The sequence below is a fragment of the Rhinatrema bivittatum genome, chromosome 9 (assembly GCF_901001135.1).
Source record: "Rhinatrema bivittatum chromosome 9, aRhiBiv1.1, whole genome shotgun sequence".
Lineage (NCBI taxonomy): Eukaryota > Metazoa > Chordata > Amphibia > Gymnophiona > Rhinatrematidae > Rhinatrema > Rhinatrema bivittatum.
Genome location: NC_042623.1, coordinates 62,971,263 through 62,995,990, shown reverse-complemented (window position 1 = coordinate 62,995,990; position 24,728 = coordinate 62,971,263). Strand labels below are relative to the sequence as shown.

Genomic DNA, 24,728 nt, shown 5'->3' with positions numbered 1-24,728 from the left:
CACCGGGGGAAGGTCAGTAAAGCACGCCCCCACTCGGCGGGCCTCAGCGCCGACAGCGCGATCAAAATAACAGCAGAACCTGCAAAGAAAAACGAAAATCGCGCCGAGACACAGGACCCGCCCACCACCCAGCGCAGCCAATCAGAGCGAGCCCTGCTAGGGCTTTAAATTCTTGCTCTGACCGGCGCTGCGCGCCGAAGGAGCGCACCGAAGGAGCGCGACAAAGGGGCAGGCCCCTTTGTTCGCCCCTTCGTGCAGCCCCGAGGGAGCCCCGACCCACACCCATGGAGGCAATCACATCCATAATACGGTAGCCGCCAGCAAAAAAAAAAAAAAAAAACTGAGCCAACAGACTTCACTGCCTGGTATAAATCCAGCACCTACTACAGCCACTTCAGCATTCAACCAACCGCTCCTGCTTCCACTCCTGCTGCTCCAGCATCCACTCCACTCCAGCCGCTCCAGCATCCACTCCAGCCGCTCCAGCATCCACTCCAGCCGCTCCAGCTTCCACTCCACTCCAGCCGCTCCAGCATCCACTCCAGCCGCTCCAGCTTCCACTCCACTCCAGCCGCTCCAGCATCCACTCCAGCTGCTCCAGCTTCCACTCCACTCCAGCCGCTCCAGCTTCCACTCCACTCCAGCCGCTCCAGCATCCACTCCAGCCGCTCCAGCATCCACTCCACTCCAGCCGCTCCAGCATCCACTCCAGCCGCACCAGCTTCCACTCCACTCCAGCCGCTCCAGCTTCCACTCCACTCCAGCCGCTCCAGCATCCACTCCAGCCGCACCAGCTTCCACTCCACTCCAGCCGCTCCAGCTTCCACTCCACTCCAGCCGCTCCAGCATCCACTCCAGCCGCCCTAGCTTCCACTCAATCCCAGCCGCTCCAGCTTCCACTCCAGCAATCTGGGAAGAATGTCTCCATCATTCCCAATCCCAATCCTCCCACACTGTCCATCTTCCAAAGGACATTCAACTCGACACGCCCATCACCACAACCTTAAATCCCTCTCTCCAATCATGATCACTCCCATTACCCAACTGCTAGGCCTCACACTATTCTCATTAACACTGTTCAATGCTCAATCCCTAACTAAGAAAGCAGTAATACTAAACGACTATCTCATCGATGTGAAACCGGATATATGCGCAATTACTGAGACATGGCTCAAACCTTCAGACACTGCAATAATCAACCAATTACCCACAGAGACATACAACTTCTTCTCCATCCCACGCCAGGGAAAAAAGAAAGGAGGAGGAATCCTCTAGCTACAAAAAGAGGACCTCAGATTCACTCAGCATTCCACCAATACCGACTCGAAACTCGAATTTGGCTTCTTTCTCGTCAGAACAAACTCCAAATTCTACTTGTCTATGCTCCTCCAGGTGTACTGGAAATAGACGCCTCTCCTCTGGTCGAAATAACTACTTCCCTTATCAGTCTAGATGCCCCAGCTATAATCTTAGGTGACTTCAACCTGCACGTTGACAACTCCATATTATCACCTAACTGCGAAAGCCTTACTCACAGCATACTCCGCTTTAGGTTTCACTCAACTAGTTAACAAATCCACTCACAAAGCCGGACACACATTAGACCTTATCTTCGTCAATACTGCAATCAAAACTGGTCCAGCAACCCACCTGCACGAAGGTACCATGGTCAGATCACTCCCTCATAACTTCCTCATTCTCAATAAAAGATACCATTCCTTCTCGCATACCCTCACATTGCTTCACTTACAGAAAAACATGCACCATAGAAGATCTTAGCAACCACTTATCATCACATCTCACCCAAATAGACTGCACCAATCCGAAACTCAGCGCTTCGTTCTTGGAACAACATCACGGAATCAATAGCCAACAAGTTATGCCCTCTGACAACAAAAAAAACCTCACCCCAATTCTTCCAAAAGACAACCATGGTTTACCCTAGAGCTAAGAAAGCTTAACTACTGCTAAGACAAAATGAGGCCAAATGGCGTAAAAACCCATGCACCATCACCCTATCTACCTATAAATCAACTCTTCACCAATATAAAATCCAATACATTAAGATCCAAGAGGAACTACTACGCATCCAGATCCACCATCTAATCTTCGACGCTAAAGCCCCTCCTTTAGCTACGTCTCTAACCTCACACAAATAAACCCATCAGAAATCGCTCTCAACCAAGCCAAATCTAAAGCGGAAGAACTAGCGCTATTTTTCAATAACAAAATAAGCAAACTACTAACTCAGCTGCCCCATAACATCACATCTACTTCAACACCACCTCAGACCGCCTTCAAAAAATACCCGCTTAGAAGAACTAGAACTCACCTCTTCATTGAGATCCAAGGTATACTACGGAAAATGAAACCATCTTCTCACCCTTCGGATCACATCCCCTCGAAATTGCTTCTAGCAATTCCTGACTCCATCGCCAAATCCCTGTCAGACATCATAAATTGCTCAATACACAAGGATCTTACCCAGAGACCTAAAATTGGCCTCTCTCAAACCACTACTCAAGAAACCTAATCTAGATCCTAATGACCCAAACAACTACAGACCGATCGCCAACCTCCCCTTCATAGCCAAGATTATGGAGAAATTGGTTGAACACCCGACTCTCAAACTACATTGAAGAAAATAACCTCCTATCCCCATCACAATACGGATTCCGCAAACACTAAGCACGGAGTCCCTCCTCATCTCCTTAACAGATTACCTCATCCTGGGCCTCGATAAAGGTCAAGCCTTCTTATTGATCCTACTGGACCTTTCTTCAGCCTTTGACACCGTCAATCATTCCCTACTCATTAACCAGTTAACCGCCATAGGCATCTCAGGCACAGCACTCTCCTGGTTCATATCCTTTCTCAGCAACAGAGGATACAAGGTCAAGATCCAGAACAAAGAATCCTCTCTACACCCGTTGTCAGTAGGAGTCCCACAAGGGTCCTCCCTGTCTCCTACTTTATTAACATTTACCTTATACCATTATGCCAACTACTCACAGACCTCAACCCTCAAACACTTCCTTTATGCGGGACGATATCCAGGTCCTGATACCATTAAGGATTCCTTCGCAAAAACTCCTGGCTTACTGGGATACATGCCTTCAAAAAAATTAACTCCTCCTCACCAGCCTAAACCTGGTATAAATTCCGGCAAAACTGAACTACTGCTCATCGCCTCAGAGAACAACCCCATTACCTCTGCACAGCAAAGCCCACGCCAACCAATCACACAAGTGAGAGGACCTAGGAGTCCTAGTTGATAATCGCCTGAATTTCAAAGCCCACTATTAACAAACCACCAAAGACTGTTTCTATCAATTACAAGTTCTGAAAAGAATTAGACCTCTTTTCTATGCCCAAGATTTCAGAACCATTCTGCAAGCAATCATTTTTTCAAAATTAGACTATTGTAACACCATCCTACTTGGCCTTCCCGCTTCATACACCAAACCGCTTCAGATGGTGCAAAATGCAGCTGCACGAATTCTGACAAATACCAGGAGAAGGGACCACATAACCCCTATTCTAAAGAACCTCCATTGGCTACCGATACACTTTAGAATAATATACAAGGCCATTCTCACCACATACAAAAACATCCACCAACTGGCTCCCATTGACCTACAGATCCCTCTCCGACTACACAATTCGTCAAGACCGACAAGAGATGCATACAAGGGTTCGCTACAGGTTCCACCGCCCAAATCTACCAGACACAGCACACTAAGAGACCGAGCTTTCTCTACAGCCATCCCACCGTTATGGAACTCCATACCCTCAAATCTTAGAATAGAACCATGCATCTCAACCTTCAAAAAAAGACTAAAGACCTGGATATCCATACAAGCCTTCCCAGACGTCAATTGATCTAATACTTACAAGCCACCCCTAATCTCCATCTACACTATGGTCGACCTTATCTCCTATCGTTTACTTGTGTAAATTAATAACCTGTCCTTTCTCTTCCTCTAAGCCAAGTTCTTATCACCTTGTTATATGTAACTGCCTTTTCAGCACTTTGTTATTGTTATGTTTACTTTGCACCCCTGTTTTATGTGAACCAGCATGATGTGACTGCTGTCTCGAATGCCGGTATATAAAAAATCTAAATAAATAAATAAATAAAAACTATTTATTTACCTAGAGTAGGAAGCCTTGTGCTGAATATCACAGCTAAGCACCTAACTTTTTTTCCCATCACCAAATTTGCCCCTGTAGCCACCTACTTTTTAGGACCTAGTGGAAGTAGGAGTCTAAATTTAGGTACTCAGCTCTACTTAATTTTCAAAAGGGCCAATAGCCTCTAGATTTCTGCAGTTCATTATGACCATGATATGAACTGCAGGTTACAACAAACATATTGCCCCTCACTTACTCCAGAGCACTCTATACCCTCACATATAGTATATGATATGGAGGATCAGGAAGCTGTCATATATGTTAGTAGTTTTTTTCCTGCAACTTGATTTATTTTTCTTCCTTCTTTCTGTTTCAGGGCTGGCAGTGGGCCTGGATCCCCAGGGCTATGGGAACCCTGACTTCTGCTGGCTTTCCGTCCATGACACCCTTATTTGGAGTTTTGCTGGACCCATTGTAATAGTAGTTACTGTAAGAATGACTTTGTAATGCCTACCAATGTCTGTTCCCTTTCATTATTACCCCATTCTACCTTTCTCCACTAGGATTTCATAAAGCCTACAGTTTAACACTGCAGATATTCTTTTTAAGTAGTTTAATTTTCCATATCGAGAAAATTTCACAAGAGTTTAAACCAGTAATTGACATAATGTTCTATTTACTAGAACATTCTTCTTGTGCAGAGTGTGTGTCTTGAGCCTTTGTGATCAGTAGGAGGCTGTTGGTTAGGGTTTAGAATTGGGAATCCGAAGACTTCTGAAAACCTCACTGCTTCTAGTCCTAATTTTTTTATATAATTATTGAATTTTGAATTACATAAAATAATATATATTTATATATATCAATCCAAAAACAGTTTCCTAAGTGCCCTATTTACTAAGCCTTTTTCCTATAGATACAAGGGGAGTAAAGCTTTAGAGCAGGGCTTCCCAAACCTGTCCTGGGGACCCCACAGCCAGCCGGGATTTTAGGATATCCACATTAAATATGCATAAGATAAATTTCTATGCACTGAGACTCCATTGTATGCAAATTTATCTATGCATATTCATTGTGGATATCCTGAAAACCCGACTGGCTGTGGGGGTCCCCAGGACAGGTTTGGGAAGCCCTGTTTTAGAGGCCAGTATTCAGTAGACTGCATAGTGGACAAGTTATCCGGCTAAGGTTAGTCAGATAATTTGTCCTGGATATTCATTGAGATAAATGTCCCACTGGTCATCCCTGATTAAAGTTGTCTGGTTACAGTAGCCAGATAACTTTAAACATATCCAGATATTCTTTTCAATATGATCGGTTATGTATGAAGTTATTCGGCTGCAGTTAGCCAGATAATTTTACACGTAACTGGCTACATTCAGAAGAATATAGCCAATTAAATAGTGAGCCTCATGCCCTCCCCCACCTCCTGCTCTCGGTTCCTGGGTTTTTTTGGTTTTTTTTAATATGTTTATTTCCAGGGACCCCCCCGCCCCAATCCTTCGACCCCCAACCCTTTCCCTCCCACCCCCTATACCTTAAACTGATGTTTTGATGTGGCCTAGATCATGACAGCATCCCACCATGATCCGGGCCTTTGCATTGCTATGCAGCTATGTGAAGCATTGTTGCTATAATTTAGCCAGCAAAATATCTAAATATGCCACATTTGCCATTTAGATGGATAACTTTTAAATATGGTCCTCTTAGTAAATAAGTTCTCAAATGAGTAAGTCTATTAAAGGCTAAGCTCCAAGAAACAAAATAAAAAGCTCAGAACTGGTACTTATTTTCAAGCCAAGAATTAGACAGGGCTTTCGTGCTTCAACAAACGTCAGTTCATGCAACAGAGAAAAGGTGAAAAGAAAATTGCATAAAATCAAATTGTACATCTATCCCTCAATGATGGAGTTATCTGAAGAAATAAGGGAACCATCAGATGCTAATTCTGGCCACTGACTAAGATTTCAAAAAGATAAAACAATTGTTCTGGATCAAAACAACAGAAAATATTTTTTATTCTAAATAACCTTACCTTTATTTATATGGGTTGTTTAAATGAAAGGAAACTTCCATAGCAATCACCATAAAATTATTTTCTCTGCAGTTGAATTACACTTGCAGTACCAGGATATAGTCTCTTTTTGTGATCTAGGAATATTTTATTCCTGTTGACTAGGAACAATTTCAACACCCAGTTATGGTCAGGTTCTAGTACAAAGCTAACAAACAATGTAGGTTTTCTAGAGAACTAAGTTTTAAATTTATTTATTTATTTATTTAAAGATTTTTTTTATATACCGGGGCACGTTATAAACATCACCCCGGTTCACATTGTAACGTAACCTAGCAACAAGCTTTACAATAGTTTAATGTCAAGCAATACACTATGAGTGTATTGTCAAGCAATACACTATGAGTTTGTAAATAGTGAGTCACGGGTACTTTCCAGTGCCCAATTCTTACAACTCTTTTACCAAGGATTTCTTCTCACCACCAGCTTTGAATGGCAAATAAAATATCTTCTCCAGCAGTGGCAAAAAGGGTTCTGAAATTAAAAGATTCTCCTTCTAATCCAGAAATACTCGCCATCCTGAAGAAGCTAATTAGGTCAAATTCCTATTTTTGTTTTAAGAAGACTCAGTTTTCCATCTTACGCCTCAGAAAAAGATTATTCTTACGTAATATATTACACAATTTCTGCAACGAAGCAAGATTTGACGGTCTCCTATCATTTTCTTAGATATAGCAAGAACCACTATCTTCTAGGTACTGCATCATGTTGCAAGTCTATTTTGATCAAAACAGCAGCTTCCATTTTGCAAATGAATTTCTGTAATCGCTCCATAGTTATTTCTTTTCTTCTAAGACCCAGGGATAGTTTCTCCATAATCTCAGGACTGGACTATTCTAAAGGAAAGAAGAGAGGGTACTGATGTGGTTGAAATTGAATCTCCATTGGGCTGCTCAAAGGTCTCCAAAAGTTGTGATGTGATTGTAGTTACAGGCATCTGCTCCAGAGAAGAAGCAGAAATCACTTGGATTCCTTCCGCACCTCCGCTTACTACAGGGACGCTCTCCATCCAGGACTGTACTGCTGATGTCAAATCTTCCATAAGGTCCAGCCACTCATTTGTAGCTTCCAGACTTGCTGACAAAATCACAGTTACTGTTGTCTCATCAAAAACATATTCTACTGCAGCAAGACATCAGGGGAGAACTGTCGGGGAAGCTTCTGTGGCCAAAAAAAAAGTCAAAGTTGACGTTTGAGTTTGGTTCCAAAGCTGATGCATCAGAAGCTGATCAAGTCCTATTTTCTTACACTAGTGCTACGTTTGACTTCCCTCTTCCTCAGGTTGCCTTTGTGGGATTTTAGTGTTTTTTCTTCTGTTCACAAGTACTTATTCTCAAGCAGTGTGTACGCCGATATGTACAGCCATTCACCCCAGAGAAGGCTGCATGTATCCTCTGAAATGCTATGGATAAGATGCATTTTCACTAAAGATCCCTTATGAAATACAAATTATTTGCAAAGAAATGTGATAAATTCAATGAAGCTATTGTTATGATAAATTTTTGGTCTAAAGCAGGGGGGAATATGTGAAGGAGCCCTTGCTTCTGGGAAATGGATCTTGCTAGCTAAATTTCTGGATCATATTCTTTTCTTCATTTCTTACTGTTTACTGTTCTGAAAACTGATCCCTTTTATGCAATTTTATTGCAAAGTGAAGAGCAAAGAATGCACTGCATTGTCTAATCTCATGCTGTCTGTATCATTCTTCCCATAGATCACCACCGTGATATTTATAATGGCAGCAAAAGCTTCCTGTGGACGGAGACAGCGGTCACTCGAAAAGACTGGCATCATGTGAGTTTGCAAACAATGGTGAATTTGGTCAGATCCTGTTACAGTTCAGTAATGTCTGTAACTTGCGTGATGAAGCCACTAATTATTGTGTTCTAGAATTGACATTCCATATACATTTTTTCAGAGACCACAGACTCCTGGCTTGGACTACCTTCTCAAACCAGCCCAGGAAACTCTGTTCTTATCAGACCAGCCTCCACTCTCACCCCTTCATCCTCCTCCACTATCCTTGCCTGGCCCTCCCCCACCCACAGCTCTTTTGACAGTTTGTCCCCCTCACCTAGGCTTACCACTTGCCCTCCCCCATAACCACTCACTGCTCTCATCCTTACACAGCCCGAGTTTGGACTGTGGATTTCAAAGAGACTGGATGGAAGGAGGGAGAAAAACAAAAGTTAAAGTGCTCATCAAACCCCCTAAAAAAAAATGGCAAAAATGAAAACCACATCTGCTAATAATCAGGACATAAAGCCAGGACCATCTTTTGAGGGGAGGGGAGGTCAAATAGGAGTTGACTACCCTGAGCCCCACACTTTGGGGGAGCTCTGCCTCATCATGGTAGCCCCATCGACAACACTTATAATTTCCAAGCATCTTGGAGGTGAAGGCAACCTATGATGGCATTCCAGGGCCCTGCTGCAGTTGCTTCATCCCAGACCCCGCACCATCCTAGGGTCAAGGCCCTGCATACAGCTAACGAAAGTCAAGCATTGCTGTGTGTCAGCTGTCAATTATTATACCTGGAATTTCTGTTTTTGTAGGTTGTGATGCCTTTTTAAAGGGGGACCAACCGGAGAGGGTGTCGGGATTTTCTAAAATGAACCCTAAAACTGAGCACAATGTGAAACCTCACAAAACCTTATTTAATGAAATCTAAATATAGAAATACACAGAGCAATGTAACCCAGTACAGCAAGGTATGTACTGTAACCCAGTACAGCAAGGTATGTATTCCAATACACAGTAAAACAAAACCCCCAAATAATATAAACAAAATAATACATATAAATATTAAAATATCATGGATAATATTTAAATATTTTTATTTTTTTCTTCTAAAGTTTACATCATAATGTTCAGGGATCTGAAATGGAAGAATGACTCTCCCCAAAAACGTCTTCTTCCTTCACTGCAGGGATGGGCTCCAATTCCGCCACGGCTTTACTCCGGTGGGCCTTCTTTTTTCGCCACCACGGGGATGGGCTCCCATAGCGTTCGGGGGTCAGGTTTCCTCTTCGCTGCCACGGGATTGGGCTCCCGTGGCAACCTCGGTTGGGGTTGGGTTTCCTCTTTGCCGCCACGGGAATGGGCTCCCGTGGTGGCCTCGGTCGGGGTCAGGTTTCCTCTTCGCCACTAAGGGGATGGGCTCCCGTGGCGGCCTTGCTTGGTCGGGGTTGGGTTCCTCTTCACCGCCACAGGGATGGGCTCCCATGGCAGCCTTGCTTGGTCTGGTTTTCCTCTTCGCCATCACAGCGATGGGCTTCCGTGGCAGCCTTGCTTGGTCTGGTTTTCCTCTTCGCCACCACAGCGATGGGCTTCCGTGGCAGCCTTGCTTGGTCGGGTTTTCCTCTTTGCCACCACAGTGATGGGTTCCCATGGCGGCCTTGCTTCGTTGGGGTTCGACACTGCCATTCCTCCCACCCCACCCCCGGGCTCTGTGATGCCTGCCTCACCGGCCATCAAAGGCTTCCTATTGGGCAGTGGGGCTAGGAAGAAAGGAGGCTTCCAATTGGCCCGCAGGGGCTGGAAAAAGGGAAAAGGAAAGTACAACAGGGCAGTGGGACACCGGGAGACGCAACACACTGGTTGAGAAGCGCTGTCCTAGATAACTCTAAAGGGCTAGAGGTTCATCTTTAAAGGGGTTTGAAGATCCCACCCGTCTGAGCACTCTTGAATTATCTAGCTAAATCGTGATCCAGCTAATAGCTGGATAAGTCAGAGGTGGAGTAAAGTTAGTCAATTAATGCTGATATTCAGTGTTGTTCAGCTAACTGAGCTAATTGGGTATATTCAGTGGCACACTCATGCCGCTGAATCTCTGTATAAGTTAGCCAGATAAGTTTGTCCAACTAATTTAGCTGAACTCCCTGCAGCTCAATAACGACCTCTTCTTTCTTTGTATATTTTGTTTTGGAATTTTCTTGGCTGAATTAACAGGTAAATGTTCATAGATTGTCATTCAGTTGTTCTTCACTGTGCCAATAGAAGTTGAGATTTGTTAAGGTCTATTATGATTGCATAGCCATTTGTGGTAAGACAGATATATAATTTATAAAACAGATAGATCAGTCACAGAAGAAATGAAATTCTGGAAAGGATATATTAAAATGGTACACTGGGCAAAAGACCACAGCATTAAACAAAAATGCAGTTCCACAGTGCCTGCTCTCCTGGGGAAGAAAAACAGAAGCAAAAGGAGTAGGATATCAAATATGGATATCAAAATAGCATCCTAATGTTCTTACCTGTCCCGAATGCTCTTTGGCTGGAGGTTATATTCAAGTATGGCATTGCTAGCAGGGTGAACGTGGGCCAGGCTCTGCGGTATGTGATGCTCACTGCCTGTCACACTGTCTGTCCTTGTGAATGTGACATTGCTGTGTTGATTCCCTTTAGATCCGTGCTGAGAACCGCCTTCCTTCTGCTGGTCCTGATCAGTGCCACCTGGCTACTGGGGCTCATGGCAGTCAACAGTGATGTCATGACATTTCATTACTTGTTTGCCATCTTCAGCTGCTTACAGGTAAATGCATAGAGTGCCTGATTGTAATCCGCTTCAAAGTGTCTGAAAGGCAGGGTATAAATCAAATAAATAAATGGAATACATCATTTCTTTCTCTTCCCCTTCGTGTCTTTGATGCTGTAAACTAAACAGCTGTCTGACTGGGAAAGCAGGGAGAAATTCCTTTACATCCAGATGTAGTAAACTGAGCGTTAAAACTGTGCACTGAAATTCCGCACACAGTTTCACACACAAGCTAAATTTATTGATACATTAGCAAACCATCAGCTTACTGTACCTGGAGTTTAAAAGATTGTGTTCAAAGAAAAGGCTTAGTGCACCAAAAGCATCTTTTGTGCCCAAATATTTCTGCACATAAATCCCGACTACAGGTCCTGGCACTGAAGCTCCTGTTTCTGCTCATAGACTAGAACTAGCAGTGGAAACGTTACTCCACCTCTGACTAGGAGTAACATTTCCAGCACTAAGAAAATGTGAGATGAACCAGTGCACCTCTATGTATTGGGGGGGGGGGGAGGAGTAGGGCGGGATGATAGCTAATGCCTTCATTTTCATGCAAGGGCGCCAAGCAATGCACACGTTATTTGTGTGCCAAACTCCTTGCCCCCGTCGTGACTACAGTTTGGGCACAACTGCAGATAAAACTTTGTGCTTTGAGTGCACCCTATTACCTCGAGCCCGGTGCTAGAAACTGGAGCCTTGCAATTCACAACTCAGACTGTGACAACAATGAGGGAGGGGCCCCTTTCTGATGATGGGATGGATGACTGGGAGCCAGCGGGTGCTCCTGGGCAGCAGGGGAATCAGTAGGTGGTCCTCAGGCAGGTAAAATAGATAAATATTCTGTTGAAAAATCCTGATGAAGGTTCAAATACAGACCTGAAACATTGGAAAGTAGATCTAATATATTCTTGTTTCAGATGGGTTAGAATGACCAGTGTGTGTATTTATTTTGAGAATGTTTTCACAGATGGAGGACTACAGCTACTGGACCAGCCACACCTAGGTCTTTCCTGTCCATGTAGCTTTACATTTGAGAGTGCTAAACAAACTTTACCTTCTACTTGTTACATCGGATCTCTAGCCATTAGTGCTCATTCCTCAGTGCTGGCAGCAGTGAAGCTTCTCCCCTCACCGCTCATTTAATTATGCTCATTGCAAGGGTATTGTGCTCAGAGTTGCTGTGTCAGTTGTCACCTGATATTTTGAGGACTACAAACCATTTTGATTTTCAGATGAATCTGTTTCTTAAAACCTATAAATGCAGATAGTATTATGAATATCCATTGTGGGTATCCTGAAAATAAGGACCAGATTTCCACACCCCCTCCTTTACACACTATCATTATCTGTTCATGGATACATTCTTAGACTGCAAATCAAAGCTGTGCACTAACCTTCTCATTTCTGTAAAAATATTTTCTACATTGGGCTGTAAAATCTGCTTGGGATTTGTGCTGTGAAATTTCTATTTCTGTGTACACAAAACATGATATCACAAGTAGGTTTTCTCTACAGGTATAAGACTGTCTAGTGTCTGCATCCTTTTTAAGGAGGGATTTATATTAATCTAACTACTAAGTAATTCCAAATAACTTAAGCCAATGACTGGTAGTGTCAGAGGAGATACCGTTTCAGCAGACTGAAGAACATTTGATTAAACTTAAGCTGCTATTTAGCTTGTTGAAATCTGGTTGGCTCTTCATGCTGCACAGACTCTGGGAGGCCATTGTTCTGCTGTCCCTTAGTGCAGGAAGCATGCCTAGGAAGTACAATAATACTGAAATGTAAGAGCTAACTGGACTGGATACTAATGCTTGTATATCCCAGCCCTCCTAAAATTATTATTTTTCTAGACATCTTAACCCATTATGTCCCAGATTCCTATTTAGAGGATAGCTTCTTAAAACATTTGGGAAATAATGGTTTAAAGAAAATTAGCTACCGCTTTGCAGCAGCAGCAGCACTAGCATTATTTAAGTAAGCAAAATCTTACTCAGTTATTTCCATTCTGATCTCTAATTCATTCTTAAGGATATTTAAGTAAAACAATTTAGATGACTGCATTACACTGATAATACAAAGAATAAATATGGCATAAGCAGCAGGAAAGTGGACTCATGCTAAAACCTGGCCCATGTCATCTGGTAGTAGAGTAGCAGTTTAGTACTGTTCTTTGTGATCCTTTTAACTGGATATGAGGAGATTTTGAAACAGACAAGCTGATTTTATAACATGCGTGTGCCAGTGCACGTATGTTATAAAATCCTCTATCCATGCACACATACGTGCTCGATTTTATATCTGTGCGCACGGGTACCAACTCGTGCGTGCAAGGCGGGGGAATTTTCTTACAAGCGCAAGGTGACACGAAAGGGACTGGGAGGGAGCTTCCCTAACCCCCTACCTACCTTGCCTGCCTTTTCCTCTCTCCTCCCTGACCCCTAAAACCCCTCTAGCTAGTTTTTTTTTTGTTTTCTAAACTTTCCTGCTCGAAGGAGCAGCAGTAAGTTGCGAGCGCCAGCCAGCTGCTGGCATGTGGTTCACCGGGACAACACCCGCCTGGCCTCTGGCCCGCCCCTTTAAAAAAAAAACAAACTTTGTTGTGCACGTACTGGGGGATATGCACGTGGCTGCAAGCATTTAAAAATGCACACAGTTCGCACGCGGCCCAGCCATGCACGTATCCCCCCATTTCGACAGGCGCCAGGCTTTAAAAATTAGCCTGTTTCTGTGTAGAGGACATGATTATGGCTGCTCTCTTGTTTTATGCTCTCCGAGGACAAGCAGGATGGTAGTCCTCACACATGGGTGATATCATCAGGTGGAGTCCGGCATGGAAAACTTCTGTCGAAGTTTCCAGAACTTTGACTTGGCATACTGAGCATGCCCAGCATGCCCTATACCACATGCCCACGCGGGGTCCCTCTTCAGTCTGTTTTTTTCCACAGAGCTATTGCATCGTGGTTTGAGTGAGCTCTTGGCTTTTTTCTCTGAAACTTGTGGAAAACTTTTCCCCCTGATTTTTTCTTTGGATTTTTGCGTTCCATCGACGCCGGGTCCCTTTTGGCCCCTCCCGTGGCTTCCTGAGCTAGGTTTCTCAACGTTTCGGGTAAGTTTTCTTTCACATCGACCTCCCCCTGGTGGCAGAGCCTCTGTGCCTGCCGCTCATTGTAGTCCACCACCATCTTTGTTGTTTTTGCATCCCTCTTTTTTTGTTTCTGTTATGGCCACAACCAGTTTTCGTCAATGCCCCCGGTGCCTGAGAGCCATGTCTATCACAGATCCTCATGATATATGTGTCCTCTGCCTGGGGGGAATCACATGACATCTGGGGTTGCTGCAAGTGCGTTCAAATGACCCCAAAGGGACATCACACCTGACTCAACAAGATGGAGAAACTCTTTAGGTCGGGGAAATCAGAGCCATTGACTTTGGCATCAGCAGCACTGGCACCGATGGACACGACGCCATTGGCGAGACCATCGGTCCCGTTAATGCCACCAGTGGATAGGGGCACCAGAGACCAGCCACGCTCTGTCTCCTCCAGGTCAAGGAGGTCGGGTTCCATTTCAAACTTTACACCGACAACATACAGTTCTTTTTTCCCCTTAAAGAAACATGGGCACAGACAGAATCATTTCTTCTTTCTTGAATCACAACTATTCAAAGATGGCTCAATCAAAATAAATTAACTCTCAATATCTTAAAACTGAAATTATAATTTTATCACATTTCCCAATCCCAAATACTCTGACTAACTTTCAATTTGATAATCAGACCATTACTCTCTCGCAGAATGTCCGTAATCTTGGAGTCGTCATTGAACCTGCCCTTTCCATGCGTGACCTAATCAGGATGGTCACTCAATCCTCCTTTTAGAAATTAAGACTTCTTTAACATTTCAAACCACTTCAGTTTTATAATCATTTTTATTTTCTAGTACTGACTACTGTAATTCTCTCCTTATTGGCCTCCCAGCATACACCATTCATTCACTACAAATTATACAGAACTCCGCAGCCAGGCTCCTCACAGGAATCCCAACTCGTAATCACATCACCCCTGTACTTGAATCCCTCCTTTGGCTCCCAGTATCATACCGTATCCAGTACAAATTGGCTATGATCATACATTCTTCTATTCAGAATATTCACTATCCCTGGATTTCATCTGTATTAAAAATCCATGCTCCTGCTAGATCATTAAGATCTTCCAGTCAAACCCTCCTCAATGTTCCTTCCCCCAAAATAGCCCATCTTGACAAAACAAGAAAATGTGCATTTTTTTCAGCAGGCCCACTTCTCTTGGAATACCTTACGAAAGAATTGAGCCTCCACGAAAGAAATTTCTTTAAAAAATCCCTAAAAACAGATCTATTCAAAAAAACATTCTTGAAGCAGGCTAGCAACATATAGTTGCCATGGTCTCTTTCACACTCAGTATCATCCAGTGTTTGATACTCTTTGTCAGAAAAGCTGTACTAATTTGTATTGTATTTCCTAACTAAGTTTGTTTTATTTTAATGTTGATTTTTTTTTTAATTGTTACCTTTTATGTATGTTTCATTGTATCCTGCCCTGAATGAAGGAAGGGAGGGTAACAAATGTTTTAAAATAAATAAATTGCAGATCCGATATGTAAATTTTTCACAGATGCCATTCAAAAAGAATGCTTCCCAAAAGATTTTAACAATGCTTTTATTACTGTTTTAGCAAAACTGGGGATAGATCCATTGTTACCCTTGTCTTATAGGCCAATATCCCTACTAAATTGTGATTGCCAAATATATGCTAAGATCATTGCAGACAGGATGAGTAAAGCGTTACCATTTATTATTTCTCATAATCAGGTGGGTTTTGTGAAAGGACTTTCTGCTGGGAGTCACATAATTAAGCTGATCACAGGAATTAAAGCTTGTAGAGATAGCACTTATCCAGAAATGGTATAGGATTCGATTCAGAAAAGGCATTCGGCAGCATGGCATGGCATATATGTTTTCAGTGCTACAGAAATTTGGATTCAAAAGTCAAATCCTGAAATATATATCCATTCTTTATAGTTATCCAACATCAAATATAATAGCCAATGATCATAGTTCATCAGATGTCCACATAAACAGGAGGAGTTGTTCAAAGTTGCCTACTTTTTCCAATGTTCTATATACTGTTGATAGATCCGCTAATTAGAAAAACAGATTCAAATGAGAGGATACAAGATAAGGGAACATAATTTTACAATAGTAGCATTTGCAGATGGCATCTTAGTATTCGGAAGTAATGTGAATCCAGAAGGAATTTGGAGAATTTGCTGGTCTTAAAATTAATAATGACAAATCTGAAGCATTGGACATAACAGGATATTTGAAAGAAAAATGGGGAGATCATTTTCCATTGAGATGGATAACATCTGAAATGAAATATTTAGGCATAAAAATACCAGCTGATATTGTAAAACTATATGAGGCTAATGTGAGACCTCTGCTAAAGAAAATGATGCATTCATTCATCTCATGGAACAAATTACCTTTATCGCTTATTGGGAAAATTCATCTCTTAAAGATGATAGAAATACCAAAATGGCTTTACATGTTAAAAATGTTGCGCCTCTGGTTGAAGAGAAAAAATCTCAAAGAACTAAATCAGATAATCAGAACATTTTTATGGAAAGAAAAAAAAACCACTAATAGCATTATCAGTATTATTGAGACCTATACAACAGGAGGGAATTAAATGCCCAAATTTGCAGACTTAAATTTGGCCTGCCTTTTGCCACACATTCGGGATTGGATATATGAAACTCCATGTCATACACCTTACAATTTCTACAAGCGTGGATCTTCCCAATATCTTTGTCCAGTGTCCTACAGTTAGAGGAGAAAGATCTTCCAGGTACTCTAAAAGAAAACGTAACTCATGCAGGAATGCTTGGAGTGTGCTGTATGGGAAATAAAACTTACCAAGAACAATTTTGGTAAATCTGCAGTTTACTCCCAGCATACACATTAATGTGTTTCACATGTGGAAGACTCAATGTCTTACACATATTCATCAACTCTGTAATGGTGACTCAAAAGTATTACAAAGTTTTTGGTTTATCACATAAACTAGTCGATTTTAAAAGCTTTGGGGGTAGATTTTAAAAGGGTGCACACGATTTTATAACATGCGCGCACAGGCGCATGCATGTTATAAAATCCGGAGTCGGCACTCGCCAGGGGATGCACAATTGTGCACCTTGCGCATGCCGAGCCCACTCCGAGCCGTGCTACCTTCCCCCGTTCCCTAACCCCTTCCCTTCACTTCCCCTACCTCCCTCGCCCTTTCGCTCCTACCCTGACACAGCGGTAAATGGCCGTTCTCACAGGACAAGTAGGATGGTAGTCCTCACATATGGGTGGCATCACAGGATGGAGCCCAATCACGGAACACTTTTGTCAAAGTTTCTAGAATTTTGGCTGGCACCTACTGGGCATGCCCAGCAATGCACTGACCCTGCATCCAGCAGGGACCGATGTAATAAGCTGCGGTAGACCTGCTGCGGGTTTTTGTGCGTGCTCTTACACAGCAGTAGCCACGCGGGTTAAGGAGCTCTCTTGAGATTCCTGACAAACTTCTTTAAAAATGTTCTATGCCATAGGGGTCCCCCTATCGATATCTGTACTCCGCAGTCGAAAGGTAAGGTTTTACCCTTGTTGCGGTCGATTCATGTCAAGTTTTCCCTTCGGGGCCTACTGGCCATCGACCACACCGCGGCAAAATTTTTGTCAACGCCACGGCGACAGGTTTTCGTCGGTGCCCCGATTGTCCTTGGACAATGTCCATCACAGACCTGCATAGAGTTTGTGTGTTGTGTTTGGGGTCCGACCATGATACCCTAACTTGCACCAAATGTGCCCAAATGACACCAAAGGGCCGTAAAGCCCATTTGGAGAAGATGGAATTTTTTTCATTAAAAACTCCCGACACCATCGACCGCTTCGACTTCATCTGAGCCATCGACCTCTCGTCAGCAACGGGACACCGGTGCTGCCCGACCGGCTTCGACTACTCCGAAGGTGTCGGCAACTTCCTCATCGCCTTAGGAGAAGGACCATCGTGAAAAGCATTGACACCGGCAGCGGAAAGCTTAGTCCGCTGAACCAGGCAAATCCTTGGCATCGGCGTCGACAGAGCCACCGACAAAGAAATCCCGTCCAGAGAAGGCCCCATTCTCCGCTGCGACCGGGTCACCGAGGCATTCCCCCTCTGTCATCGGTGCAGGGAGCCGCGACTCCACTTTCACCGGTAGACCCTCCGGCTAAGCCAGTGCTGCCTCCTACTCCGGTGCCGGGATTCCACACCCCAGGCTTCCACGAGGAATCGGATCGGATGATCCAAGAGGCCATCGGTAAAGCACTGCAGGGCTTCCAGCCTCCATCGATGCCGATACCGGTGCCCGAGCCAGTCACCGATCCGATTCCCATGGCGCTTGCATCGCTACTGAGTAGGTTGGATTCGTTGCTCGGTGCCCTTCCACCGCTGGAACCGAGAACACCGGTATGTCCTCTTCCTTCGATGCCAATTCCTGTATCATCAGAAGATGAAGAAACACCGATACCCATACCGCTGTCTAGAATTCTGCCACCGACTCATCCATTGATGTCGCTGGTTCCATCGGTGCCACCTCCGATGCCATCGATGCCTAAGCCTGGTCCTTCGGGATTAACGCCATTTCTCCCCTCTGAAGATCCTCAGGGAGCTGGTGATCAACCTTATGATCCTTGGACTGATGATTCTTCCCAGGATACCGATGATCTGCCTTCAGAGCCCTCGAAGAGAGAAGGTGTTCTCCTCCAGAGGATCTGTCCTTTATTAACTTCATTAAAGAAATGTCTGAAACAATTCCATTTCAGCTTCACACAGAAGAAGATTGAAGGCACAAGATGCTGGAAGTACTCCAGTTTCTTGATTCTCCTAAGGAAATCATGTCAATTCCCATTCATGAAATCCTGATTGACCTGCTAAAGAGAAATTGGGAGCATCCAGGTTCAGTTCCACCTGTCAACCGTAAGACTGAAACGCAGGAGCTGACTGCACAAGATAGTTGGTATCTAAGATCACAACTGGATCATCACTCTGTGGTTGTGGAATCAGCCCAGAAAAAGGCACGACGTTGCAAACCTCATTCTTCCATACTTCCAGGAAAGGAGCAGAAATCCCTAGATGCTTTTGGCAGACGGGTCTTTCATGGCTCAGTGCTTATATCTCGCATTTCTTCCTACCAGTTGTACTTGACCCAGTATAACAGAAACCTTTTTAAGAAGATTCAGGATTTCTCTGAATCTTTACCTGACCAATTCCAGGATGAGCTTAATGCTCTAGCTAAAAAAGGCCTGGATGCGGGCAAGCATGAGGTACGCGCTGCGTATGTCATATTTGACACTGCCTCTAGGGTGTCCGCAACGGGGATTAGCATAAGAAGGTGGACCTGGTTGAAATCCTCCAACCTCAGGCCAGAGGTACAGGACAGGTTGGCTGACCTGCCATGTACTGGGGATAATCTCTTTGGAGACAAAATCCAGGACACTGTGGCGCAGCTCAAGGACCACTATGAAACGCTGCGTCAACTTTCTTCAGTGCCTGCTGATTTCTCGTCCACCTCCAAGAGGACATTCAGGCGAGACTCTAAGCGGCTGGCCTACAAACCAAGAAGGTATTATCCTCTGGCTTCCCGAGGTCGCCCTTCCAAGCCTTATCAAAAAGGTCAGTCCAGGCAGTCCCAACCTCAGAAGACCCAACCTGCTCCTCAGCCAGGACCAGCTTCAGGGTTTTGACTCCTTCCTGGAGAGCATAGGCCAACCTCCTCTTTCATCTGTACCGGTAGGCGGTCGTTTGTGCCACTTCACCAACAATTGGCACACAGTCACCACCGATCAGTGGGTACTTGTGGTAGTCGCTCAGGGTTACCACCTCAACTTCCTGACTGTACCGGCGGACTCCCCAGCTCGGCTGACGTGGGGATCATCCGACCACTCTCTGCTTCTGGAACAGGAGGTTTCAACCCTCCTCCAGTCATGGGCAATAGAATCAGTGCCCTCTCCCAACAGGGGCAGGGGTTCTATTCCCGGTATTTCCTCATCCCAAAAATGTCAGGTGGCATTCATCCAGTTCTGGACCTTCACACCCTAAACAAGTATCTACAAAGAGAGAAGTTAAAGATGGTAACCTTGGGTTCGCTACTTCCTCTTCTTCAAAAAGGAGATTGGCTATGCTCTCTAGATCTCCAGGAGATTGGCTATGCTCTCTAGATCTCCAGGTTCGCTACTTCCTCTTCTACAAAAAGGAGATTGGCTATGCTCTCTAGATCTCCGTGTACTACCATTTGGCCTAGCGTCTGTTCCATGAGTATTCACCAAGTACCTCGTAGTAGTCGCAGCCTGAGTCAGGGTGTCTATATCTACCCTTATCTCGACGATTGGTTGATAAGGGCTCCGACTCAACCAGCCACATTGGCGTCCTTGCGTCTCACTCTCCATACCCTAATCTCCTTAGGGTTTCTAATCAACTATCCCAAATCCAAGATAGTTCCATCCCAAACCCTATCCTTTATAGGGGCCGACCTAAACAATATACAGGCGAAAGCCTTCCTCCCTCAGGATTGGGCTTTCACCCTGGCCTCTCTGGCGCATCATTTACAGACTCAAGTATCCTCAACTGATCATCACTTCCTCATACTGCTGGGTCACATGGCGTCCGCGGTGCATTTCACTCCAATGGCCCGCCTAGCCATGAGAGTTATGCAGTGAACCTTAAAATTCTAGTGGGTTCAGGCTTGTCAACCAATGTCCAGTATTTTTCACGTTACCACAACCTAGGGTGGGGTGCTCATGTCGGCGACCTTCAAACTCAGGGAACCTGATCTCCACAGAAAGCCAAACATCAGATACATTTCCTGGAGCTTCGGGCAATCAGATATGCCCTCAGGGCTTTTCAGGATTGCCTGTCAAACAAGTCCATCCTGATTCAAACCGACAATCAGGTGGCGATCTGGTACCTCAACAAGCAAGGGGGAACGGGCTCCTACCTCCTGTGTCAGGAAGCTGCACAGATATGGGCATGGGCCCTTTCCCACTCGATGTACCTCACAGCCACCTACTTGCCGGGCGAGGACAATGAGTTGGCGGACAAGTTGAGCCGCATGTTTCTTCCGCATGAGTGGTCTCTCCAACCCCATGGTAGCGGACATAATTTTCCAACATTGGTGTTACCCTCACTTATTTATTTATTTATTTATTTATTTATTTAACATTTCTTTTATACCGATATCCGTTCGCACATCGTATCGGTTCACAGGGAACGAAAAACCATTGGGCAGTGCCCGTACATATAACAGATAACATAATATAATATGATGAACTAGGCAACATATAAATAATTTTTGGGAGGAGCCCTTACATATAACAGGCATCAATGGGTAGATGCTATGGAATATAACTATAACTATATACATGATAGTGCAAAGTACAAAATCAGCAGACATAGACCTCTTTGCGTCAGTCCACAACCGCAAAATAGAAACTTCTGCTCTCTAACTCGCAGCCGCCACTCACACACGAGGGACGCTTTCGCCCTCTCGTTGGCCAGCGTCTCCTCTATGCGTACCCTCCACTTCCACTTATATCGAAGACTCGCGTGAAGTTATGGAAGGACAAGGGTGTAATGATTCTGATAGCCCCTCACTGGCCACGCCTAGTGTGGTTCCCAATCCTTCAGGACCTATCAGTACACCGGCACATTCCTCTGGGGATGGATCCGCTTCTGATAACTCAGAACAACGGATGCCTGTGCCACCCCAACCTCCAGGCTCTATCTCTGCCTGGATGTTGAAAGATTAATACTACAACCTCTTAACCTTTCCCGAGTCCTGGTAGCTTCACGAAAGCCTTCCACGAGAAAGTCTTATTTTCTAAATGGAAGAGATTTACAGTATAGTGCACTTCTATGTCCTTAGACCCCTTCACTTGTTCCACGGCGAAGTTTCTGCACTATCTCTGGCACCTGTCAGAGGCAGGCCTGAAAACGTCCTCCATCAGGGTACATGTCAGCGCGGTAGCTGCGTTTCATAAAGGGGAATGTTCCTATTTCGACACAACCCTTAGTAACACGCTTTATGAGAGGTTTGCTCCACTTAAAACCTCCACTGCGCCCCTGCTTGGGACTTCAACGTGGTTTTGGGGCGGCTCATGAAATCTCCGTTTGAGCCCCTCCACTCTTGTGATCTCAGTTATCTCACATGGAAAGTAGTTTTCCTTCTCGCTATCACGTCCGCTTGCAGAGTTAGTGAATTGCAGGCATTAGTTACCTACCGGCCTTACACAAAAATTCTGCATGATAGAGTAGTGCTCCGCACTCACCCTAAATGTTTACCAAAGGTAGTGTCGGAATTTCATATTAATCAATCAATTATCCTACCTACCTTTTTTCCCAGGCCCCATTCAAACCCAGGAGAACAAGCTCTGCATTCCTTGGACTGCAAATGTGCCCTAGCTTTCTATCTAGACCGCACGTCGGCCCACGGGAAATCCACTCAATTGTTTGTCTCTTTCGATACCATCAAATTAGGAAATCCTGTGGGAAAGCAGACTCTCTCCTCCTGGTTAATGAACTGCATTTATTTTTGCTACCAGCAAGCAGGCATTCCGCTGCAAGATCGTGTTAAAGCACAGTCTGTCAGGGCCATGGTGACATCAGTAGCGTTCGGTGCCGCTTGCTGATATTTGTAAGGCTGCTACCTGGAGTTCTCTCCAAACCTTCGCAGCCCAATACTGATTAGATAAGGCTGGCACACAGGATTCCATCTTTGGCCAGTCTATTCTAAGCAACTTGTTTTCAGTTTAACTTCCCAACATCCTTCCATCAATCCGTTCAGGGTTTAGGATGCCATCCTAACCAAATTTCCACCCCTGTTGTGCCTGTTGCACATCTTTGGGTGCATTTGGTGCTTTGCGTGGGCATCCTAAGCTCGGTACTCACTCATATGTGAGGACTACCATCCTGCTTGTCCTGTGAGAAAGCAGAGTTGCTTACCTGTAACGGGTGTTCTCACAGGACAGCAGCATGTTAGTCCTCACGAAACCCACCCACCACCCCGCGGAGTTGGGTTTGCTTACGTTTTCTTATTTTATTTTTCGCACGTAGACTGAAGGGGAACCCCTTCTGGCTGCAGAGTCAGTGCATTGCTGGGCATGCCCAGTAGGGGCCAGTCAAAGTTCTGTAAACTTTGACAGAAGTTTTCCGTGATTGGGCCCCATTCTGTGATGTCACCCATATGTGAGGACTAACATCCTGCTGTCCTGTGAGAACACCTGTTACAGGTAAGCAACTCTGCTCTGTGCCCGGAGCCTCTGCCCCCGCCCTGCCCCTTTAGAAAAGCCCCGGGACTTACACGCGACCTGGGGCTTTACGCGCATCGCCGGGCCTTTTGAAAATACGCCCGGCATGCATAACCCTTTGAAAATCCATCCCTTTATGCGCGCCAAAGCCAGGAGATACATGTGTGACTCGGCGTGGTGCACTCTGCATGGATTTTAAAACCGTCGCAGGTTTGCACATATCTCTCAGTACGAGCACAAAAATAATTTTCGCCAAAAGGAGTGGGGCGTGGCCATGGTCTGGGTGGGACTTGTGTGGACCGGAAATGCACAATGAAGTCTGCGCTTAAGTCTACGCGTGCAAGCTCGCACCAGGGTCCCCTACCGCGTAACTTTACTTCTGCTGTGGACTTGCGTATAAGTTGTAAAACAAAGAAAAATAGGGTAGTCAGTGGGATTTTAAGGCTTGGTCTTAATAGGGTAAAAGGGAGGCTAGTTAGCTAGGTGGGTTATGAAGTCCTCTCCTTTATTGGGGCAAACTGGGGACAAACTGGGAGTAGAGGTTATTGTGTCAGCGCACATGTCCAGTAAAATCCCCCCAGTTACGCGAGCAAGGCGGCATTTGCGCACATCAATATGAAATCATGTGCACTTGTACACACGGATAGCCGATTTTAAAACACGTGCATGTGTATGCACATATACGCGCGTATGTTTTAAAATCGCCCCGTCCATATACGCGCGCTGGCAAATGTGCACGGCTCTTAAAATCTACCTCAAAGACTTTTATGGTTATCTCCAACATGTGGAGTGGTTGGGGAATTTTTTAGGTCATACAGAGGTTAGTAAGATGGAAGAAATGGGAAAAACTGGGAAAAAAGAATTCCTGTGTTCAATTAATAGAGAATTACAAAACATAAAAACAGGTAATGAAAATACAGACTTATTGAACAGATGGAACAAACTGTCATTTATAAAAATTACAAAGCAAGAATTGAATGATTGCTTAAAAATATAAATAAAGCATTGGAAAATGTTATTCGGAGGGAAATACAATACAAATTTCTACATCAATTTATATTTCACTAGTAAGAGCATTCAGAATAGGAACTGTTGCCTCAGATTTGTGTCTAAAGTGTGGCACAAGTAAAGGAGATTATTTCCATAGGTTTTGGAGCTGTCCACAAGTACAGGCTTTTTGTGAAGAACTTCAACTGTTTTTCCAAAATGTACTTCATTATTCTTTCCCGCTGAATCCTAAGATGTGGCTCTTTGGCATACTTGAGGACAATCCTCCTAAAAATACAAACGATTGTAAATTATTTTTAGAAAAAGCTACTATTGGGCAATGGAAATTGAAAATGTACAAATTACTAACTTTTGCAAAAATATCCTCAAATAAGAAATGTGATCAAATGCTAGAAAATGTAATCCCTCAAATTCAGAATGTTGTGTATAATTTATGATTTGATTTATAATTTATGAGCTACCTCTTTGCAATTTTATGATTTATGTTTTTACAAATTATCCTTATGAAAACTATGATGAACAAAACAAATAATTTATCATCTCCAAAGTAAGGGTTCTGTTGAAGTATCTGATTAGAGAACACTAAATAGGAAATTGATATTGCA

General features: G+C 44.2%; 1 protein-coding gene across 3 annotated transcripts in view; it reads left to right on the top strand.

Annotated features, from left to right (window-relative positions):
- CELSR1 (cadherin EGF LAG seven-pass G-type receptor 1) overlaps positions 1-24,728 on the top strand; it is a 564,861-nt gene that overhangs the window by 500,125 nt on the left and 40,008 nt on the right. For all 3 annotated transcript variants that reach the window (XM_029617243.1, XM_029617241.1, XM_029617244.1), the window contains exons 26-28: positions 4,511-4,623; positions 7,920-7,999; positions 10,616-10,742. In XM_029617243.1, coding sequence (XP_029473103.1) covers positions 4,511-4,623; positions 7,920-7,999; positions 10,616-10,742 — 320 coding nt within the window. The remainder of the gene's footprint in view (positions 1-4,510; positions 4,624-7,919; positions 8,000-10,615; positions 10,743-24,728) is intronic.